Source organism: Sceloporus occidentalis, unplaced genomic scaffold (assembly GCF_023333645.1).
Source record: "Sceloporus occidentalis isolate IW3139 unplaced genomic scaffold, rSceOcc1.0.p SCAF_11, whole genome shotgun sequence".
Classification (NCBI taxonomy): domain Eukaryota; kingdom Metazoa; phylum Chordata; class Lepidosauria; order Squamata; family Phrynosomatidae; genus Sceloporus; species Sceloporus occidentalis.
Window position 1 is genome coordinate 19,411,933 of NW_028316991.1, and position 17,695 is coordinate 19,429,627.

Genomic DNA, 17,695 nt, shown 5'->3' on the forward strand with positions numbered 1-17,695 from the left:
TAAACCGCGTAACCGGAATATTGGTTAAAGTCATCATATTAGAATAAAGTGCCTGAAGCACCACAGATATTACATTATCCGCATGTGATGATATTTCGTTAGTAACTGAATTTGTTCTTTAAATGTAACAGACTCTGACGTCACATCGCCTGTGTGCGTGCGCGCTCCCGCGGCTGTTGTAGTGACGGAGGGGAGGCAAGATGGCGGCCGCCTATCTCACCCACCAGCAGAAGGTGCTGCGGCTTTACAAGAAGTCCCTGCGGCACCTGGAGTCGTGGTGTGTCTTCAGGTAGGTACCGGAACCGACCAGCCGTAGCCTGGGGCCCTCAGGGACCCGCGACTCCCCGGCACTGAGCGTCTGGTGCGTGCCCCCGGCGGAAAGGACACTCAATGACAGGCCGGCTGGCTGAGGACGGGCATCTGACGGGCAAGTGGGAGGCATAATACCGGTGCGTGGGGTGATATGTGACTGCCGTGGGGCGCCGCGGTCCGGACTGCACGCCGTCTATACTGTCCGCCTGACATATAGCAGTATACGCATTGTGATGTAGCAAACACAGGTAAATAACATACCTCCCAGGTGTCTCTCTTCAGCAGTGGCAGTCCCTCTTTCCTAGTAGCTTAGAATGTTTGCTGGATGTGAGGCTATCACAGGGTTCTACAGCCCTGTCATTATTATTATTATTATTGTTTAATATAGCACCATCATATTCCGTAGCACTGTGCAATGGGACGTCACAATAATCTGTATAGAAGCAGCAAAAAAGCTATATTAATATCTCTGGGGGGCTGAGTGTGCACTGAGCTCTCGCTGTGTCTTGTACGTTTTGGTTGTTTCAGCAGTGCCCCGGAATCTGAATGTGTATGTTTTTAGGGTGTGTTCCTGTGTTTATGGTGCATATATATAATATATATATATAATGTATAAGATACCGTTGTCTGCGCAGGGAGAAGTACCGCTTTCACGCCTGTCTCCTGAGAGCGCGCTTTGATGACAGTAAGGAGGAGCGAGACATGGCCAAAGCCACCAAGCTGCTGAAGGCCGGCGAGGAGGAGTTCTGGACCCTTCAGCACACCCAGCCCTACATCTTCCCCGACTCCCCCGGAGGAACGTCCTACGAGAGATACGACTGCTACAAGGTTAGCCGCCGGCCCGTCGGCTGCCGTTTCTATGCATTGTTCTGTCTCATGTTCTGTTCTGCTGGCACCTGCTTCAGACTCTGGCCCTTCCTATAGATATTTGTGATGATAGGAATACGAGAGGTAAAAAAAACTCCAGTCCCCGAGGGCAACAATCAGCCCAGGAATTGTGTTTACATGCCGTTTATTTTCCCGTCTCGTGGCTCTGTAGGTCCCGGAGTGGTCTCTGGATCACTGGCATCCGTCTGAGAAGGCCGTGTATCCGGACTACTTCTCCAAGAGAGAGCAGTGGAAGAAGCTTCGAGAGGAGAGCTGGGAGCGAGAGGTCAGTGTCTGCTGGAATCCGTCCGTCGCGATACATTCATCTTAGTAGTGTGTGTGTGTGTGTGTGTGTGTATATATATATATATATAATATATATATATATATACACGTGTGTATATATAGGTATGTATATGATATAGTTTTTATTTATCACCACAGGCATAACAGGAAAAATAAACAAATCAAAACAAAAGCCTTGCTCTCGTGAGCACTAACTAATACACGGTACTCCAACCTAACTGCGGTTGGACGGGTTATCCGTTCCCAACAAACAAAATAACAGATTGTATGCAATAATTGCAGCTCTCTCTCGCTCTCAGATCAGGAGGCTTCTTAACTGCCTCTCCCATTCATTAGTGGAACTAGGAGAGTATCCGTGAATCTCCGGACTGGATTCCCACCTGCTGGTCTTCGGCTGCTCATAAACTGTGGAGTGGAGCACTGGCCCGCCCTACTCCCCAAATGCTCCACCCCAGGGACCCAAAATACACAAATAACGGACATCCAACAACTCCATTATTTAACAAGACATCTCCCTGGGGCTGGTAAAACTATTGAGGGTAACCACCCTGCAAAATATAAGGGGATATATACACTCCCTCCATTATCATCCCCTGCTTTCTGTCACACTATATATATATATATATATATATATATATATCACACACACACACACAGAGCGTGACTTAACCCACGTGCTGCCGCGTGAATACACTCCAGCCACCAGATTCTGCACTCCTTATCTTCTAGATAACTCATGTTAATTAACTCTTTCTGGGAATCGGATCTGTGGAGTGTTGTAGGCTCTGTTGCTAATCTACAGTCACTTTTTATCATTAGCATCAGAATACCATATTGCTTTCTATATGTGTTTTGGCCCCATCTACACCCTGACTTACGGCAAGTAATAGAATGACCTCGTCTTAATCACCTAGACGGACCTTCTGACTGACACGGCTTGGGGAGACTGTTTAAATCTAAGGGAACGTGTAAATTACGAGTGCTTAATGATAGCACACAATAGTATTTGTTGGTATTTACCATGATGTGAATTGAGCGTCCTGCTGCCAGCGCTGGGTTTCTGGTCTCGCCGGTATGTTTCTCGCTGCTTTAATAAAGTGTGTGTGCGGCTGACGCGATTTCTTGTCGTTCAGGTGAAACAGCTGCTGAGTGAAACCCCGGCTCGGGGTCCTAAAGATGAAGCCCTGCCGCCGGCTCGTAAGCCGGGCGACCTGCCCCCTCTGTGGTGGCAATACGTGACGAGGCCACGCGAGCGCCCGACATAGATCCACATCAGACCTGCAGATCAGACCTCGTTGCATGCACACGTGTCTGGTGAATAAAGTATAATTCTATTAAATTTCCGTAACAAATCTGTTTTCTTGTTGTGTTATTTAGTTAGCGGTGACCTCGTTCGCTATTTTAAAGGCCACAAACCGGACCCCGTCAGACGTGCAGAGTGAAGGCGGCTGCAGCGTGTGTATGTAGCAGATATTCTGGCGCTGGGGTAGCTTTAGCTTCATCGCCTCACTTTAATGGGTCTGCACAGTTTCAGTTCTGCATGCTTTAGCTTTCTGCCGAAATGGAAGCTGTACTTGGACCAACTTCTTTGTGCGATAAAAAAAATTCCTGGAGTCATCTCAAAAAGAGGGAAATAAAGTCTTTCATTCCCATGAAGCTCGAGATCTTGTACGTTTCGTCTGCCCTCGAAAATATACTATATCCTGTATATAGAATGTGAGACTGGGGGGGGCATTTCTCTTGTCTGGGGCCATAGTCTCAGTCACTCTAAAGTGTCAGGAAACATTAAAAATAAAAATCACTTTTTTTACTGCACCCCATGTTCTGAGAAGGCAGCTGTGGGGGTTACGGGGTGTCGGAGGTGAGAACGTGATCTGTCACCCGGTAACGGCCGCGATCTGATCGCTGGCGGATTCTCCTGTCATCAACGATGGGATTTTTACTTCGATCAGCGGAGCCAAATCTTGTCAAAACAGCAATCCTTAAAAACCGGGACAGAGGATCACTCCGGCAGCACCTGCTGCACCTGACTGGCTGAGACGCGCGCTGACTTCAGCGAATCTGCAGCCTGGGAGCCGTTAGAATGACAACGGGAAGCACAAAGCGGCTGTCGGGTTCCGGGGGTGATTTAACCGATCGGGGGCTCTTCTATTCTGTGGATAAAGCGGGATCCCTGTGAAACCCACCATGGTTGTTAGAGACCCGGTCAGGAATCTCCTAGGAGCAGGAAAAGGGAGGAGCTTCTGCCCCCTTACAGGTCATGCCTCAGCTAGAGTAGTGGGTACAGTGCTGGAGACCCCAGCTGCAGAAGGATATTAATTCACTGGAGAGAGTGCAGAGGCGGGCGGCTGAAATGGTGAGTGGTTTACAGGAGAAACATAATTAGGAAAAACTAAAGGATCTCAATATGTACGGCCCGGGGGAGAGCGGGGATAAATACCGTACTTAGGAGACGTAACAGTATAGGACAAGTTTATTGCAGACAAGGAGAGATGTTAGAGGCTTAGATGTTAGTCATGTTAAGGAGGCTTTACTGAGAGGCGGTAGTTTATAAGCAGAACAGTCTCCCAACAGAAGTGGTAGAGGGTAATACAGTGAGGGGATTTAAACATGCATGGGATAGATATATGACCAACAACTGATTAAAGTCTGAGTCTTTGCAGCAGGTTATAACAGGCGACTACATCAGCCGGCAAATTCTGTTTGTATAAGAACTTTTGTCATTTGTTTTATATATATATATAGCCGGGGGCCGACTCATCCTGTGTGTTCGTAAGACCCAAAAGACCGCTAATCGGCCTTTATTTCTTGACGTCTCTGCGCTGTAAGCAGCCCGCTTTACTCAGCAGGGTGTATTTGCTAAAAGGAGTTCGCAGGCGAGATGTCCTTTTTCAGCTCCTTGAGTTGAGTACAAAGAGCCGACCCCAGTGAGCGCACCTGACCCTGTCTAATGGATCATTAACTCTGAGCCCTTCAGAGTCTCCTTACGCTTTGAATCATACATTATACGGGGCTGGCTCTCGGTAGGCGGTGTTCACAATGAATAGGGAAGCGAAGGTGTTGAAACCACGGCTCTCCCGAGACACGATAACTGCTTCGACTGACTCGGTAATAGTGATGAGTATCGCAGTTATGAAAATCTCAACCGCACGCTATTGTAACCCCTTCCAGCACCATCTAAAAAAGCACAAAAAAAGCCAAACCAATGCCTTTCTCCAGTATTTCTTTATTTCTTTATTTTTTTTTATGTAGGCTGAAGCAATCATGACTACAGCGTAGAGGGAGATACAAACACAGCAAAAAAAGTTCTTAAAACGATTTAAAACAAGCCTCACAGGGAGAGGTCAACTCTCGTTACAAACTAGCAACTAAACACAACTTACCGGGAGAAACATTAGAAGGCATCCGGGACACCGCTTTACAACACGCAAAAATAACACAAAGTAATTAAACGGGGGCGTTTCTCTACCGTTAAAGTCAGTGGGTTTATATATTAACCCCTTCATGACAATGCGTTGGTTTTAATGGGTTTAAGGACGACCCATTGTTGTTACCAGGGGTTAAATAACAGTGAAAATGCGGGACCTGCGACCCGATCGATCCCCAGGAATTATAACCCCCTTTGGGCAAAGAGGCCAAAACTTATCCTGCATCCTATAAGCGCTGCGAAAAATTGTTGGCGCTATATAAATAAAATAATAATAATAATTTAGCCACTGGCCAGTATCCACGGCAAAAAAAGGTTATATTGAGTATTTATGCATTCTGTACGGACAGCATTACCTGCAAACGGAAGCAAAAAATTATGGTAGAACCAGCCAGTGTTTAACCTGTAACGGGGGCAGGGTGTATCGTCTCAGGGGCCCCTAGGCTCGTATACTAAAGGGAACCCATAGAATAAATAACGCTAGAGAAGTCATAAAAGGTAGGGTTGGGTATGGGTAGAACATTGAGCCACCTCAACCGTTGACATAAGCCATCTAAACAGTGGAGAACGGTCGGTACGTGTCTGATGAGCCCTACGGAGAACCCGTCCTTCCTTGTCCTGCGCGGTTGGTCTGGCGCCGAGCTATAAGTAGTTTTAATTGGGTGTAATATTGTTTAAATCATGCCCCTAATCTATAGTCATACCTAACAGAACCATAGCCGTCTACACCTTTATATAGAAACACAGTAACTTCACACGGTACGTTACGTTATCAACAACAGCCAACACGAAATGTGCAGAGTCCCCCCGGCGAAGCTAGCACCTGTGTGTTTTATTTTTGGCATAAATATATATATATGTGAAGTGTGCCCTGACAGCAATGTCACCCGGCGAGGAAACCTGTGGGGATAACGGAGGATCGATGGAAAACGCGTTTCCATGGAAATGTCACACCTAACAAAATGAAGGAGCGACGCTTCACTATTCACACAACTTTATCGCCTAACGTCTTGGAAGAACACTGGGAGAAACTGGGGGAAAAATACAATATTTTTTGGTAAAATACAATCTGTTTTTCGTAAAATAATTGAAATAACCTATTATTTGAAGTGAGGTTAAAATGATTGTGGATCATTGACCGTGGATAGAAATTGGAGTGGCCGACCTGCAAATTCTTGCCTCCAAAGACCAATATTTTTCCAGAGTTTATAGGCACCAACAAACTCAGTAGTGATTTTCGGCAGTGTCCTGGGTAAGGGGTAATATCTCTTATTTTCTATTGACTGCGCTCCCCTTCTGCCACAATAGATGGGGCAGAACAGGGCCGGCCCAAGGCAAAATACCGCCTGGTGCGAATTTTTAAATGCCCCCCCCCATTATCTACCCTTCCTCTCCCTCCGTCCCTGCCCCCCCCCATTATCCTCTACCTTTCAGCAGTCCTGCGGCGAGTCTCCCTGTTCGGTCTCGGTGCTGGCTTGTAATGCTGAGCGCCGGAAATGAGGTAATCTGCTGGCACCGAGACCGAACAGGGAGACTCGCCGCAGAGGAGAGAGAGGGGCGCCGAGCGGGTACTGACAGCTTGGTAAGCGAAAACCACTCGGCGCCCCTTTCTCTCTCTTTCGCTTTAAAAAAAAAAGAAAAAAAAAAAAAAAAAAAGGGGGGCTTGGGGCTCCATTGTCGGGCCGGCCTTGGGGCAGAACATGCTATTGGCAGACGGGAGAGTCAAGGTGGGTCAACTGCAGGTGCACCCCCACAATGCTATCTCCTCTAGCAGCATGATTCAGGATTCAGGACCCCTCCTGGTATCTGTCCGGCACTAGCTTGTCAACGGGCCGCCAAACTAACAGCGGCAGAGCCTACAGCTCATAGTCAAACGTACCGGACCCTCGTACTGGAACCCACATCTATTCTGCTTATTTCTTGTGACCTCGGAAAAGTGGACTGCACCCCAAGAATTACTTCTATGAACTCCTTGTTAACAATTACATTTTTACAAAAGGGGAAAAACAATCTATAATACTATTATTTTCCATCAATAAACATCCAAAAATACATAGAAAATGTAAAAAAAAAAAATACAAGTATTAGAGTCTAAACCTTACAGGATAATGTCTTCAGAACAATATTGATTCAGTGGTAGAATCATCTTAGCAACCAGACTAATACATAAACCCCATATTCTTATATATATATATATATATATATATATATATAAATCTATATATATTCTAAGTCCTATGCCAATTTTAAGTCATGCTTCTTTGAAATTACAAAAGGAAAAAGAGATTGCCGCTTTAGGGGGTAAATTAAATATGTACATTTAATTGTAAATCACCCACTTCCCACAATAATGAACACTGATTTTATTTTTTAATATATATATATATATATATATATATATATATATATATATATATATATTTAACACAAAGTTTGGGCTTTATAAAGGTACCCAGCCAGCTGGGCGCGAATAAGAATTTCTTAGACACATGAGCTCCCTGCTACCGTTTTTTTATTTTTCTTTATAATTGCTATAGCCTTTTTTTTTTTTTTTTTTTATTATTCTAATGATCGTCTTATAACTATTTCTTTACTTTATTAGTACTTGGTGAAGTAATGTGAGCACACGAGGTTATAAAGAGTGAACTTTTGCAGAGATACAAAAATACAGACCTTATATAATGCAGACGGCGGCCCGGCTATCAGCTTTTAACGCAGGACCTAAATCCTATTGCACTAAGAATTAACACGACAGGTGACATGCGGGAGGGGAAAAACCATTAACACAAACTTTAATAATCCGATATTACGAAACTATATTCGGAGAGAAAAAAAAAGATCAAAAACACGATGATGGGAACACTGCAATCCAGTATGGCTTATTGTGGCGGATTTAATATGGTGCTACTATCAAATGATCTCTAAATTACAAGTGTCAGTATAACAATATGTGTTATGATGGCATTCTCCACCCCCACAACCCCTTGTCACATGCTCTACGGATCCAAAAGTTTATAATATTGCTCTCAATCGTGAATAATTTATAACGTCTGCTTCGATAACAAAAAAAAAAAAAGAGAGATAGCAGTTTTTGTAAAAGAGAACAGATAGTCGGTTCCTGCGGATATATGTGCTCTACGCGAGCGAAGATACTGAGATCGCACCCGCTCCTTTCCCATGAAGGCTTTCGCTCTTCTCTGGCCTTTTTTTGTTTCTTTCTCCACGCTTTTAAAATTTACAAAGACTTATATAAAATTTAATTGTGAATTTTGGCACCCGATGGGAATAAATTCCAAAAGAAAACGAAAAAAAAAAATAAAAAAAAAAAAAATACTTAAAAAGGGGATTATGTGCAGAAATAAAATCTATTTACAGAATTGGTACACCGACATATATTAACCTTGCTTTTCCACACTTATGGAATATTTGTTTTCTTCTTTTTTTTTATTTTTAAAGTACTTTTGTCAACCCTGTATATGTTCCTGCAACATCCTCTGATCACAGACTGGAATGGATAAAAAGACAATTAAGTATCAGGGTAGAGTTCTTGCTCCTCAGTCACCGGTGGAATTCTCGCCCCTTCTAAGTGAGTCGAGGAGCCGAGCGATCGTTTGTGGTTGTCTTCTTCAGCTTGACTCCACGTCGGATTGCATTCAGCATGTCCTCACCTTCAACAGAAGTATCACCTGCAGGCTCGGCCACTTCAGGCTCAGCTTGGACTGTGGGCTCAACGATGAACGTGTGATCCCGCTCATCTTCCTCATCTTCATTCTCAGGCCTTCCTTCGGCAACCATACCGTGAAGCCCAGGGACTGGAGGATTGACAGAAGCCTGGCCACTCCACAGAGAGGACGGCATGTTGCTGTTAACCGCTCCGACTTCTGTGGCAGAAGGGGAATCAGGACTTTGTTCGCCATAATCTTCGCTTGCGCTGCTGGTCAGCCCACTTGGCATATCGGGCACTGTTGGCGTTTTAACCGGAATTACCGGCGTCTTTATTGGAATGGGACCTCCTCCAATGGTGCCACGTCTCACTGATGGTTTGGTGGATGGGGTCCTTCGGATGGTGGCCACGCCGGGAGTAACCATCACAGGTCCAAAGGTGGCCGGTAACCCAGCAGTGGAGGCCGGGCGTTTAGCTTGAAACATCCTTCTGTATGACTGGCTGATGTCACTGTTTCTCGGGATGGTAGAAGACTTATCGAAATCCTGCTGATCTCCCTCTTGGTCACCGCTTACTGAGAAGTAATCATAATCTGAAACTAAATAAACAAAAGTCACTCGTATTAAACAATGGATGGGAAATTAAAAAAAACAAAAAACACCAAAACCCAGAAATTCTACACTTGTATTTATTGAAAGATGAGAGAGAACTGCATTCTAAAAGGTCTCAAACGACCAGGATGTAGGGAAAGGGTTTAACTTAAATTGTTGGGTCATTAAACCCTTCTCGAATCCAGGTGACTGAACAAATGTTTTCTACGTTCAGATTTTAGAATAATTTTGTTAGTCCACTACTGTTTGAAAAGAGTATAGAATTGGTACATATGGAATGTTAAAAAAAACATTCATGTTCACTCCGACATTGGAACGGCTTGCGTTCAGTACGTGGCGTCCCTCAATTCAATACCGTGATAAGCGCCAAGCCACAAAAATACGCTAGACGTTATTTTGTCTCTACCCCTGTGCTACAATTTTGATAAATCCAGGGCTTTGTTGGTGGGTCTTTTTATTGTATCAAGCAATATGTTTCCAGGTATCACTATCACTCTAGAACCATGAGACGGGTCTAGTACCTTGTGATGGGATGGTGTCCTCGGAGCAGCATGGGGTTGTAGTCTGGGTGCTGTAGCCGCTGGAGCATTGCAGCGAGTCCCTGCTGCTTCTCTGCGTGTCCAGCTGAAGGCCCCGGCTGAGAGCTAAAGCCAGATCATCGCAGGTCTCTGCTTCTTCTCCCTGCTGCAACAAGCACACAAATACGCGTTCTCATTAAAACACAGAGCACAGGGCTGCACCGAGGACATGATATGCTGTGACCGGCATGGTTCATCCTACAGAAGGATCAGTCTCATATAGTTTTATAGAGGCTGGTGAGATTTCTCAAACAGTCCTGGCAGAGGTCAAACAAACTGTCCTGGCAGAGGTCAAACAGCCCTGGCAGAGGTAAACTGTGTCGCGTCAGCACGAGAAACGTGAGAAAAGGTAGCATCTGCACACACATAGTTTAGAGACAGTATATGTATGTTATGCAGACAAACTCCCCTTGTTGCCTCAGAACCCCCCAAGAACCCGGCGTTGTTACAGGCAGCCCCCAAAAGAATGTTAGTAGCCGAAAAGGTTCCACAGCAGACATAACATTTGCAACGCCTACATCTATACATATAAGCACATTGTACTGTGGCCCTACATCGTGTTAATAGCTGCAAAGAAAGGGTTAAACGAGGACTTTTTGCAGACACGCCAACTCTTTACCATAGATGCTGCCGGCACACTTGTGTTCCTGGAAGCTGGAGCCCCGTCGTTCTGTCCTGGAGCGGCGTTTTGGGCTCCTCCAGTAGGGTCGGCCTCCCGTTTACGCCGCTGAAGGGTGTTCACCAACGGCTGGTCATATGGACCTGGCTTAGCCCAGTCCTGAATGAAAGGTTATAGGATGTATGCGTATGGAAAATACATCTCACCGCCCCTGCTAGGAGTTCTCGCCCACAAAAGAAATGAGTAGCTAGCTATGTTTGTAGAGTTCTACAAGATGCCTTCTACATTCCAGGAGAATACAAATCTCTTTAATAGAAATGTGTTACTTATGTCGTGCTCGAGATGGGCTTTTACGGCTTAAACTATGATCCATACATTGTGGCACCCGATCCACAAGCTGATGCATGGACCAAGAGAAGAATGAAGAAGTCTGCAGCCCATAAACGGCTTCTATGGATATTAAACGGTTTAAGTATTTAGAAGACATCAAAGTATCAAATCCCAACCATGTAGAACTCATTCTCCTCTCTACTAAGTTCCGGATCAAGTTCTAGACATGTTACAGAGCAGGAGGCTGGTTAGGAAGATGCAAAAGTAAGGAAAGTGCAAGCCCTGAAGGTAATAAAATCTGAAATTAACAGCCCAAAAATCGGGAGTGCTCCAGAACGTCAGACGTTCTTAACGATTAATAATTAACGTCAAACCCAGGGGCTTAGGAAAACCTTGTCAATGGCTTTCTGCTGATATCGCAACACTTCACACTATTGGCCGTTCCTTGTGTCACGTGACTATAGGACGCAATTATACCATCGCTAAGGAAATCTGAAAGGAGGGCGTTATTAAAGAAGTCCTTTCGCGTAGGGCGAGAGAATACAAAGGTGACGACGGTAATGTTTCTGAAATTATAACTCCCCTTTCCAAGGAGCTGATTTTGTTACATGGTAGTCACAGGAGTGAAAGGGTTAAATGATCTTGTGTCATTTAGGTGTGATTAGGGAAAAGAATAAAAAGTTTACAGAGTAAATTATGGGAAAGCCCCCCCCCCCCCCCGGCTCCTCCAGAATGGCTCTCACCGAATCTAGAACTTAGAACCTCAGAAATGATCATTAAACAGACTGTAACACCTAATGATTCCAGTTCTAGAATAGGCACGTTCGTTGAGAGGTACTGCCTTCTGTCCGTGGGGGCCGATCCAGTCTTTTGAACTGGAGAGGGGGTTACGGTCATTCAGGAGGATGTTTGCCACCCCGGGCTGCCTATGTGTCTGACCAACACCCATCAACCTTAGTCAGCTTGGGACTAACTGATGGAGGTTCTAGATTACCAGCAGCCGGATGTCCGTGCCGTGGGCTTATCCCATAACTCAGCCTGCGTGGATAGTCACAAAGTGATAGATGTAGACAGGAGAGGACAGCTTGCACACAATTTAACACAAACCTTCCAAGTGGGAACCTTAGATGACGGTAAAACGCCCGGCCCAATGGTGTAATAGTGATGGCTTTCTGGAAGGGTAGAGCTAGAACTGATCCAGGGACGGGAGGCGGGATGCGGGTAATGGGTGAAAGGACCAGCGGTTGAGGGCAGATCACTGGACAGACTATAGTGGCAAAACCCATTAGACAACTGGAGGCAGACAACGTGCACAAAAAAAGGGAACAAAAAAAACAGGGAGAAAACAAAATCAATGCAAATGCAACGAGGGAGAAGTGATTTAACAAAAACTGTAACAAATAATGAAAATGTCCAAAAACGGGAACAAATGATAAAATGCAGTATGGTTGATGTTTTTGAAGAGGTTGTGTCAAACATAAAAAACGAGGGGGATGACAATTCGGCATTTTGGGGCAACAGCAGATTTACAAAAGAAACATTGAGAGAGGGTGAGGGTAAGGGCATCTTTCCCTTACTATACACCCTGCTGTTCAAAAGTTTGGGGTCACTGAGCTGTTTTCATGGAAAAAAGGAAAATTCTGGCTGTAACATAATTGCAAAAGGATTTTTTAACCTTAAACTTGGATCAGCGAACACAACGTGCCATTGGAACACAGGAGTGATTGGAGTGAGAAAGGAGTGATGGGAGTAATAAAGGGCCACTGGAACACAGGAGTGATGGGAGTGATAAAGGGCCATTGGAACACAGGAGTGATAGGAGTGATAAAGGGCCTCTGTACGCCTATGAAGAGATTCCATTAAAAATCAATCGTTTCCAGCTACAATAGTCATTTCCAACATTAACCCCGTCTGTGCTGGATTTCTGATCCATTTCATGTTACTTCAATGGACAAAATCTGCTTTTCTTTCAAAACCAAGGAAAGTGACCCCAAACTTTTGAACCGTTGTGTGCAGCTATTTCTCAGTCGTTCACCATTCAGTTCTTGCTGCTATAGTTTAGCAGATAAAGCCTTTTTTGTGCTTCTACTTCCTATATCGACCACAATTGTGACAGAAAAGACCACAGAGGTATCGTAGAATTCCATGATATTTCATTATTTACTAACCGGAATAAGTGGAATTTTCTTTGAAAAATAAACCAAAATTTCAGGAAGACCTCTTTTTAGATTTCTGATTTGTTGCTGTAGAAACAGCCACTGGAAGCCCCCCTAATTCTTAATCTTTTTTAATTAAAATTTTTAAGCACTGTATCCCACGGTTACCACTATACAATTTTAAGGCATTTCAAGTAAATAATAATGATAAATAATTCCCGTTCATTGAGTTTCATCACCATAGCAACTGATGTTCCTGCTGATTGGGGCATTCTGCTGGTTACTATGGTGATAAGACTACTTTCTAACTTCAGGGCTGTGTATGAAAATTCTACATTAGACGGAGAAATGTTAGAACAAAACTAGAGTGTCCGATGTAACGTAACAGAGTTTTATTTTATACTGAGAGGTTAGCAGACAGGCGGAACAGCCTCCCAGCAGAAGTGGTAGAGGCTATGCAATGAGGGATGTTAAACAATATACCCAAGTTACCAATCTGTCCGCGAGCCAAAGCTCTACTTACCAAAAAATCATCCGGCTAAATAAGCTTTGGGTAAAGTCTGCCCCGATATCGGAAAAAAAATGATATTTATTATTTCTATCTACCTTTCATGTATCTGTATGAACACGACTTCCATTCACATATTAATAAGGAATAGCATAGAATTGGGCACGGCTGGGAATAGCGGGTCACATATCCAGCGCCATGCTTTACGGCTAAACCCAGCGGTATCAGATAGGCAAACGGCCCCCTGCACTGAAAAGGGTTAATATATTCGGCGTATGAGCAGGACATCCGCAGCCCCCCCGTATCAGCGAGCAATCTGCGCGGCATGCCGTAACTGTACGTCCGGGGCCTGCCCGTGCGGGGTGAGTGCGGCGTAAATTCACCTTGTCAGTGGAGGCCCACGCTCCCATGGTGGACCCGGAGCTCACGGAAGTAGGAGAGCTGCACTCGCTCACGGACTGGCAGGTCTCTGACGCTTCCGACGAGGCCGAGCTGGACGAATTCTGCAGGGCGATCCGGGACGGGAGGAGGAGAGAAATAAAGAGATCGCACGTTTTAATCTTTAAAAACCGAATGGAGACGTAACGCGAGCGACGTGACAGCTCTACTCGCTGCCCCATTCCTTCCCAACTACTACGGCCAACGGTGATCAACCCACATGGCTGTAGAGGCAACCTGTGGCCCTTAAGGTGCCATGGCCCACGTCCCCTCATCACAGGTACCGTAGTCCACAGCGACTTAGATGCCTTAGGTAGCCCCGTGCCCCCCCCGTCCACACAAATATAAAACATATGCCCTTACCTGATTAACTGCCTCGGGGGGCATCGGAGAAGGTGACTTGGACTGGAAGGCATCCTGAGAGATGAAGCCGGAGTCGTGGGAGGACACGCTGGACAGCCTCATGGGGGGCTGCTGGGGCAGATTGGAGCTGCGATAGCGATAGTGTGAAGTGGGTGAGTGTGAGTGGGAGCCACTCGATCGGGAGTCGCTACTGTTAACGCTGTTCAGACTGCTGCATGAGACAAAGATGGGGAGGAGAGGAAGAGACGGGGGGGGCAGCAGAGTGTAGGAGGGGAGAAGGGGGTGAGGGTTTGAATAAAAGTGGGGGAGAGGGACACCAGGCGCCAAATTAAAACTCCGCAAGTCTCCGTCAAGCAGGCAGCATAACCAAAAAACATAAAAATGACAATAAAACGAGACAAGGCACAAAAAACTGCAGCATCCGTGTGGTGGGTCCCGCTCAGGGAGTGCCGAGTATCACCGGGGGGGGGGGGGGGGGGTATGAAAAAATACATCAGACTGGGGTCTGCTGGGGAAGCAGGGAGGACGCCCCCTAGCAGCGGACTCTACAGTATGAATACTAGGTTTCGGCACACTTACGGGAGGGGATTCGTCGGAGGCTGATATTATTATTTATTGTTTTATATAGCGCCACCATATTCCATAGTGCTGTACAATGTGTATATTGGGATTATATAGCAAAAGGTATAACGATGTGATGATTCTGATATAAGAATTAAGGGGGGGGGGGCGGCCTGACGGCATTCTGAATACTGCATTCCGTAGTTCTGGGTGCGTCTCTTTAAATAATCTGCTTCTTAAAGGGTTAAATACGATCTGATCTATACTGGAGCGATGGCAAATCTTCCCGTTCTTCCCCTCCTGCTGATAACGACGTTAAGAAAATCTGCCATTCCTTCCCAAAATTGGCTGAAAGGGTTTTCTTTACACACTCAGCTTCTGGGATTAATCCTCAAATATCGGATGGCAGATCAGACCCGACCTCCCCGTCTCGTCTCCCCGTTATTCCTGCTGTAAAGACTCGGACCTTAATCAGTCGTTGGTCTCGTCTTAGATGTAGGAGCCGTATGCCTATTCCATGCATGTTTAAATCCCATCGCTGTATTAGCCTCTACCGATTCTGCTGGGAGCTTATTCCACTTATCTACTACCCTCTCACTTCTCAGTAATGTTACATTGTCTCACTTCTATCTTAATTCTATCTCGAGCTCCTTTGCACTGGTGTTTTAAATCTATTGCTGTAAACTCATAGAAACCTGTGTCAAAAGATACCCAAAACATAACGGATTCTTCATTCCTTATGGTAGGGAATATAAAAAAGGGGGAAAACAGACAAATTTGCCATCACTCTGACATAAGTTATATATATAAACATACATACATACATAAACATACATATACAGTATATATATATATATATATACACACACACAGACATTTTATAAAGAACGCACTAGCGCAGGAATGAACATGCTGTTGTGGTTTCCATGGGAACGATTTTCATTCAGACACGTGGGGCAGTCAGAGGAGCCGACACATAAGGGGTAAAACACGTCACAAAATGCTGGGGATACCTACCAGCCGGGGAAATAAGAACGGCAAAACCACTCAAAGGGTCAGGTTTAAAAAACAGCATGCGGAATAAACTGTTTTATTCATTAAAAACAGTTCGCGAAGGTGAGCGGCAAACATCGGGGGTTTGGGGAGCCAGCAGTTTGTCGAAAACAGACAAGAATCGATTACTTCAAGTCTTCACAAGGGTTACTATAACGACCGTCTGTAATCAGTTTAGTCTCTGCTTTTCAGTACGGAACTCTGTTACCATGGAAACAGCACCAAACTTCAGGTTGCTAATGCTCTTAAAGGGGCCCCATCATGAATACACATTATTTGTCGCATTTTGCCTTAATGTAAAAGCCAAACTGATCTGCAAGGATTCCCGGTGTGATATTTATTATATTTATTATATTTATTTTGGGACATTTGGAATGCCCGCAGTCTGCATCTTAAGGGTTAAATGCTACGGGTAAATTCCCCTGCAGAAAAATATCGTGAACTCTCCATAAAATTTTTATGGATTTATTAAAACCAAAAGGTGACCGCATTGTCCATTGATTGTTAGCACCCGCGAACCACTTTTATCAGGGGTGTCCAGCCTCCAGCTGCTGCAGGATTCCATCTCCCATACTCCTCAGCCAGCCCCTTAGCTGAAAGAGCATTATGGGAGATGTAGTCCTGCAGCAGCCAGAGGGCCGCAGGTTGGACTTATATACATCCAGTTATACATCCCCCATACTGCAGGAGGCAGCACGTTACACGGGCTGGTCAGTAACATGTGAAATGTATGCGTGTCCTGGGATAAAATGCCCTCCTGTGTGACTAACGTACCTGCAGACGCTGGATTTGCGAGACATGGTGGTACTTGGAGAGGATGGTGGAGTCTGGTAGGACCAAGTGTAGTCGGATCCTTTCAAATCATGAATCACCTGGAGTAGAAACGTTGTCACATATTAGCAACAATGGCTCCCGCTCCCAAAAGGAACATGTTCATCGCTGATGATTATCAGTCATCCTGTTCAACCCCACAAGGCCCGTTGTTATCGAGGTCAGAATTTACCCTCCATCGGTAAGTTTGTCCACCCACCTGTTCGCTTGCAGATGGCAGCTTGTGGGGATCCATGGTGAGATTCTTCAGGTCCTCAGATAATGTCTGCAGATGGGTTATCTCCCCCAACATTGAGATTTCTTCCTCCTGTAAAGGGATGTTGTGTAAACGTATAGAATAAATACTTCTCCCCAAAACCGAGAAGGTTAAAGATCCTACTAGTAATAAAATGGATCAGAACAGATAGAAAATCCCAAACTTTGCTTCTCCGGCAAGCAGTACTCACAATAACGGGCCTCAGCATGGAGATGAAGGAGCAGAAGCGGCCGCGCTCCTCGATCAGGGCCTTCCTCACCGCCTGCTTCTCCGTCTCCTCCAGCAGTAGGTACTTGTCGTTGACATCTTGCAGAGCGCTGTCTAACTGAGGCTGGATGTCTCCTCTCCCTGCAACCAACCCCAAAGATGTCACTGGAGCTTCTCAGGACGAGGGATAAGTGGGGTCAAGATTGGAGATCGGGGGAGAGCCGAAGCACGTTCTCCGACCAAGTTCACTCGTGTGCCTTACGAAGGGTCTACCTCCTATGAAGCTGAGTTGGCCCTACACAGGGTCATGGCCTTGGCCATTTTAAACATCTAAGCTGGGCCAGGGTTGGCCTCCTACCCTTGAGGTTGACCACTAACTGCATGTCCTCTACAGACGTTTGATCCAAACATCCCATATCAAAGCCTTTACCTTTCTTGGCTTTCTTCTGAAGTTTTAAAGTGTCCGAGGACTTCTTTTTGATCTCTTGACGAGCCTTCTTGTACTCTGAAATAATAAGACGGTAATTATTCACAGAACCCACAGGGTCTCCAGCTCTATCAGCAAGGACATCGTGTTTGTCATTTGATTTGAATTCGGGCACAAGATA

At 45.3% G+C, this 17,695-nt stretch overlaps 2 protein-coding genes across 13 annotated transcripts in view; one reads left to right on the forward strand and one right to left on the reverse strand.

Annotated features, from left to right (window-relative positions):
* The first annotated feature begins 200 nt into the window (after positions 1 to 200).
* Positions 201 to 2,750, forward strand: LOC149305674 (NADH dehydrogenase [ubiquinone] 1 beta subcomplex subunit 9-like). Its single transcript, XM_089477457.1, has 4 exons — positions 201 to 289; positions 948 to 1,140; positions 1,352 to 1,465; positions 2,619 to 2,750. Exons 1-4 carry the CDS (start codon positions 201 to 203, stop codon positions 2,748 to 2,750), a joined length of 528 nt encoding a protein of 175 aa, XP_089333583.1.
* Positions 2,751 to 8,494: 5,744 nt separating this feature from the next.
* The window catches only part of LOC149305675 (protein MTSS 1-like), a 71,774-nt gene continuing 62,573 nt past the window's right edge, over positions 8,495 to 17,695 (reverse strand). Inside the window, exons 6-15 of one of the 12 annotated variants that reach the window (XM_089477236.1) lie at positions 17,518 to 17,592; positions 17,071 to 17,228; positions 16,824 to 16,931; positions 16,568 to 16,665; positions 14,180 to 14,390; positions 13,762 to 13,881; positions 11,822 to 12,007; positions 10,385 to 10,543; positions 9,709 to 9,871; positions 8,495 to 9,174 (exon numbers count right to left, since the gene is read on the reverse strand). In XM_089477236.1, the coding sequence (XP_089333362.1) occupies positions 8,495 to 9,174; positions 9,709 to 9,871; positions 10,385 to 10,543; positions 11,822 to 12,007; positions 13,762 to 13,881; positions 14,180 to 14,390; positions 16,568 to 16,665; positions 16,824 to 16,931; positions 17,071 to 17,228; positions 17,518 to 17,592 (1,958 nt within the window). Of the gene's footprint in view, positions 9,175 to 9,708; positions 9,872 to 10,384; positions 10,544 to 11,821; positions 12,008 to 13,761; positions 13,882 to 14,179; positions 14,391 to 16,567; positions 16,666 to 16,823; positions 16,932 to 17,070; positions 17,253 to 17,517; positions 17,593 to 17,695 lie in introns of all 12 variants that reach the window. The other 11 variants (XM_089477235.1, XM_089477239.1, XM_089477244.1 and 8 more) reach the window with 11 other exon arrangements.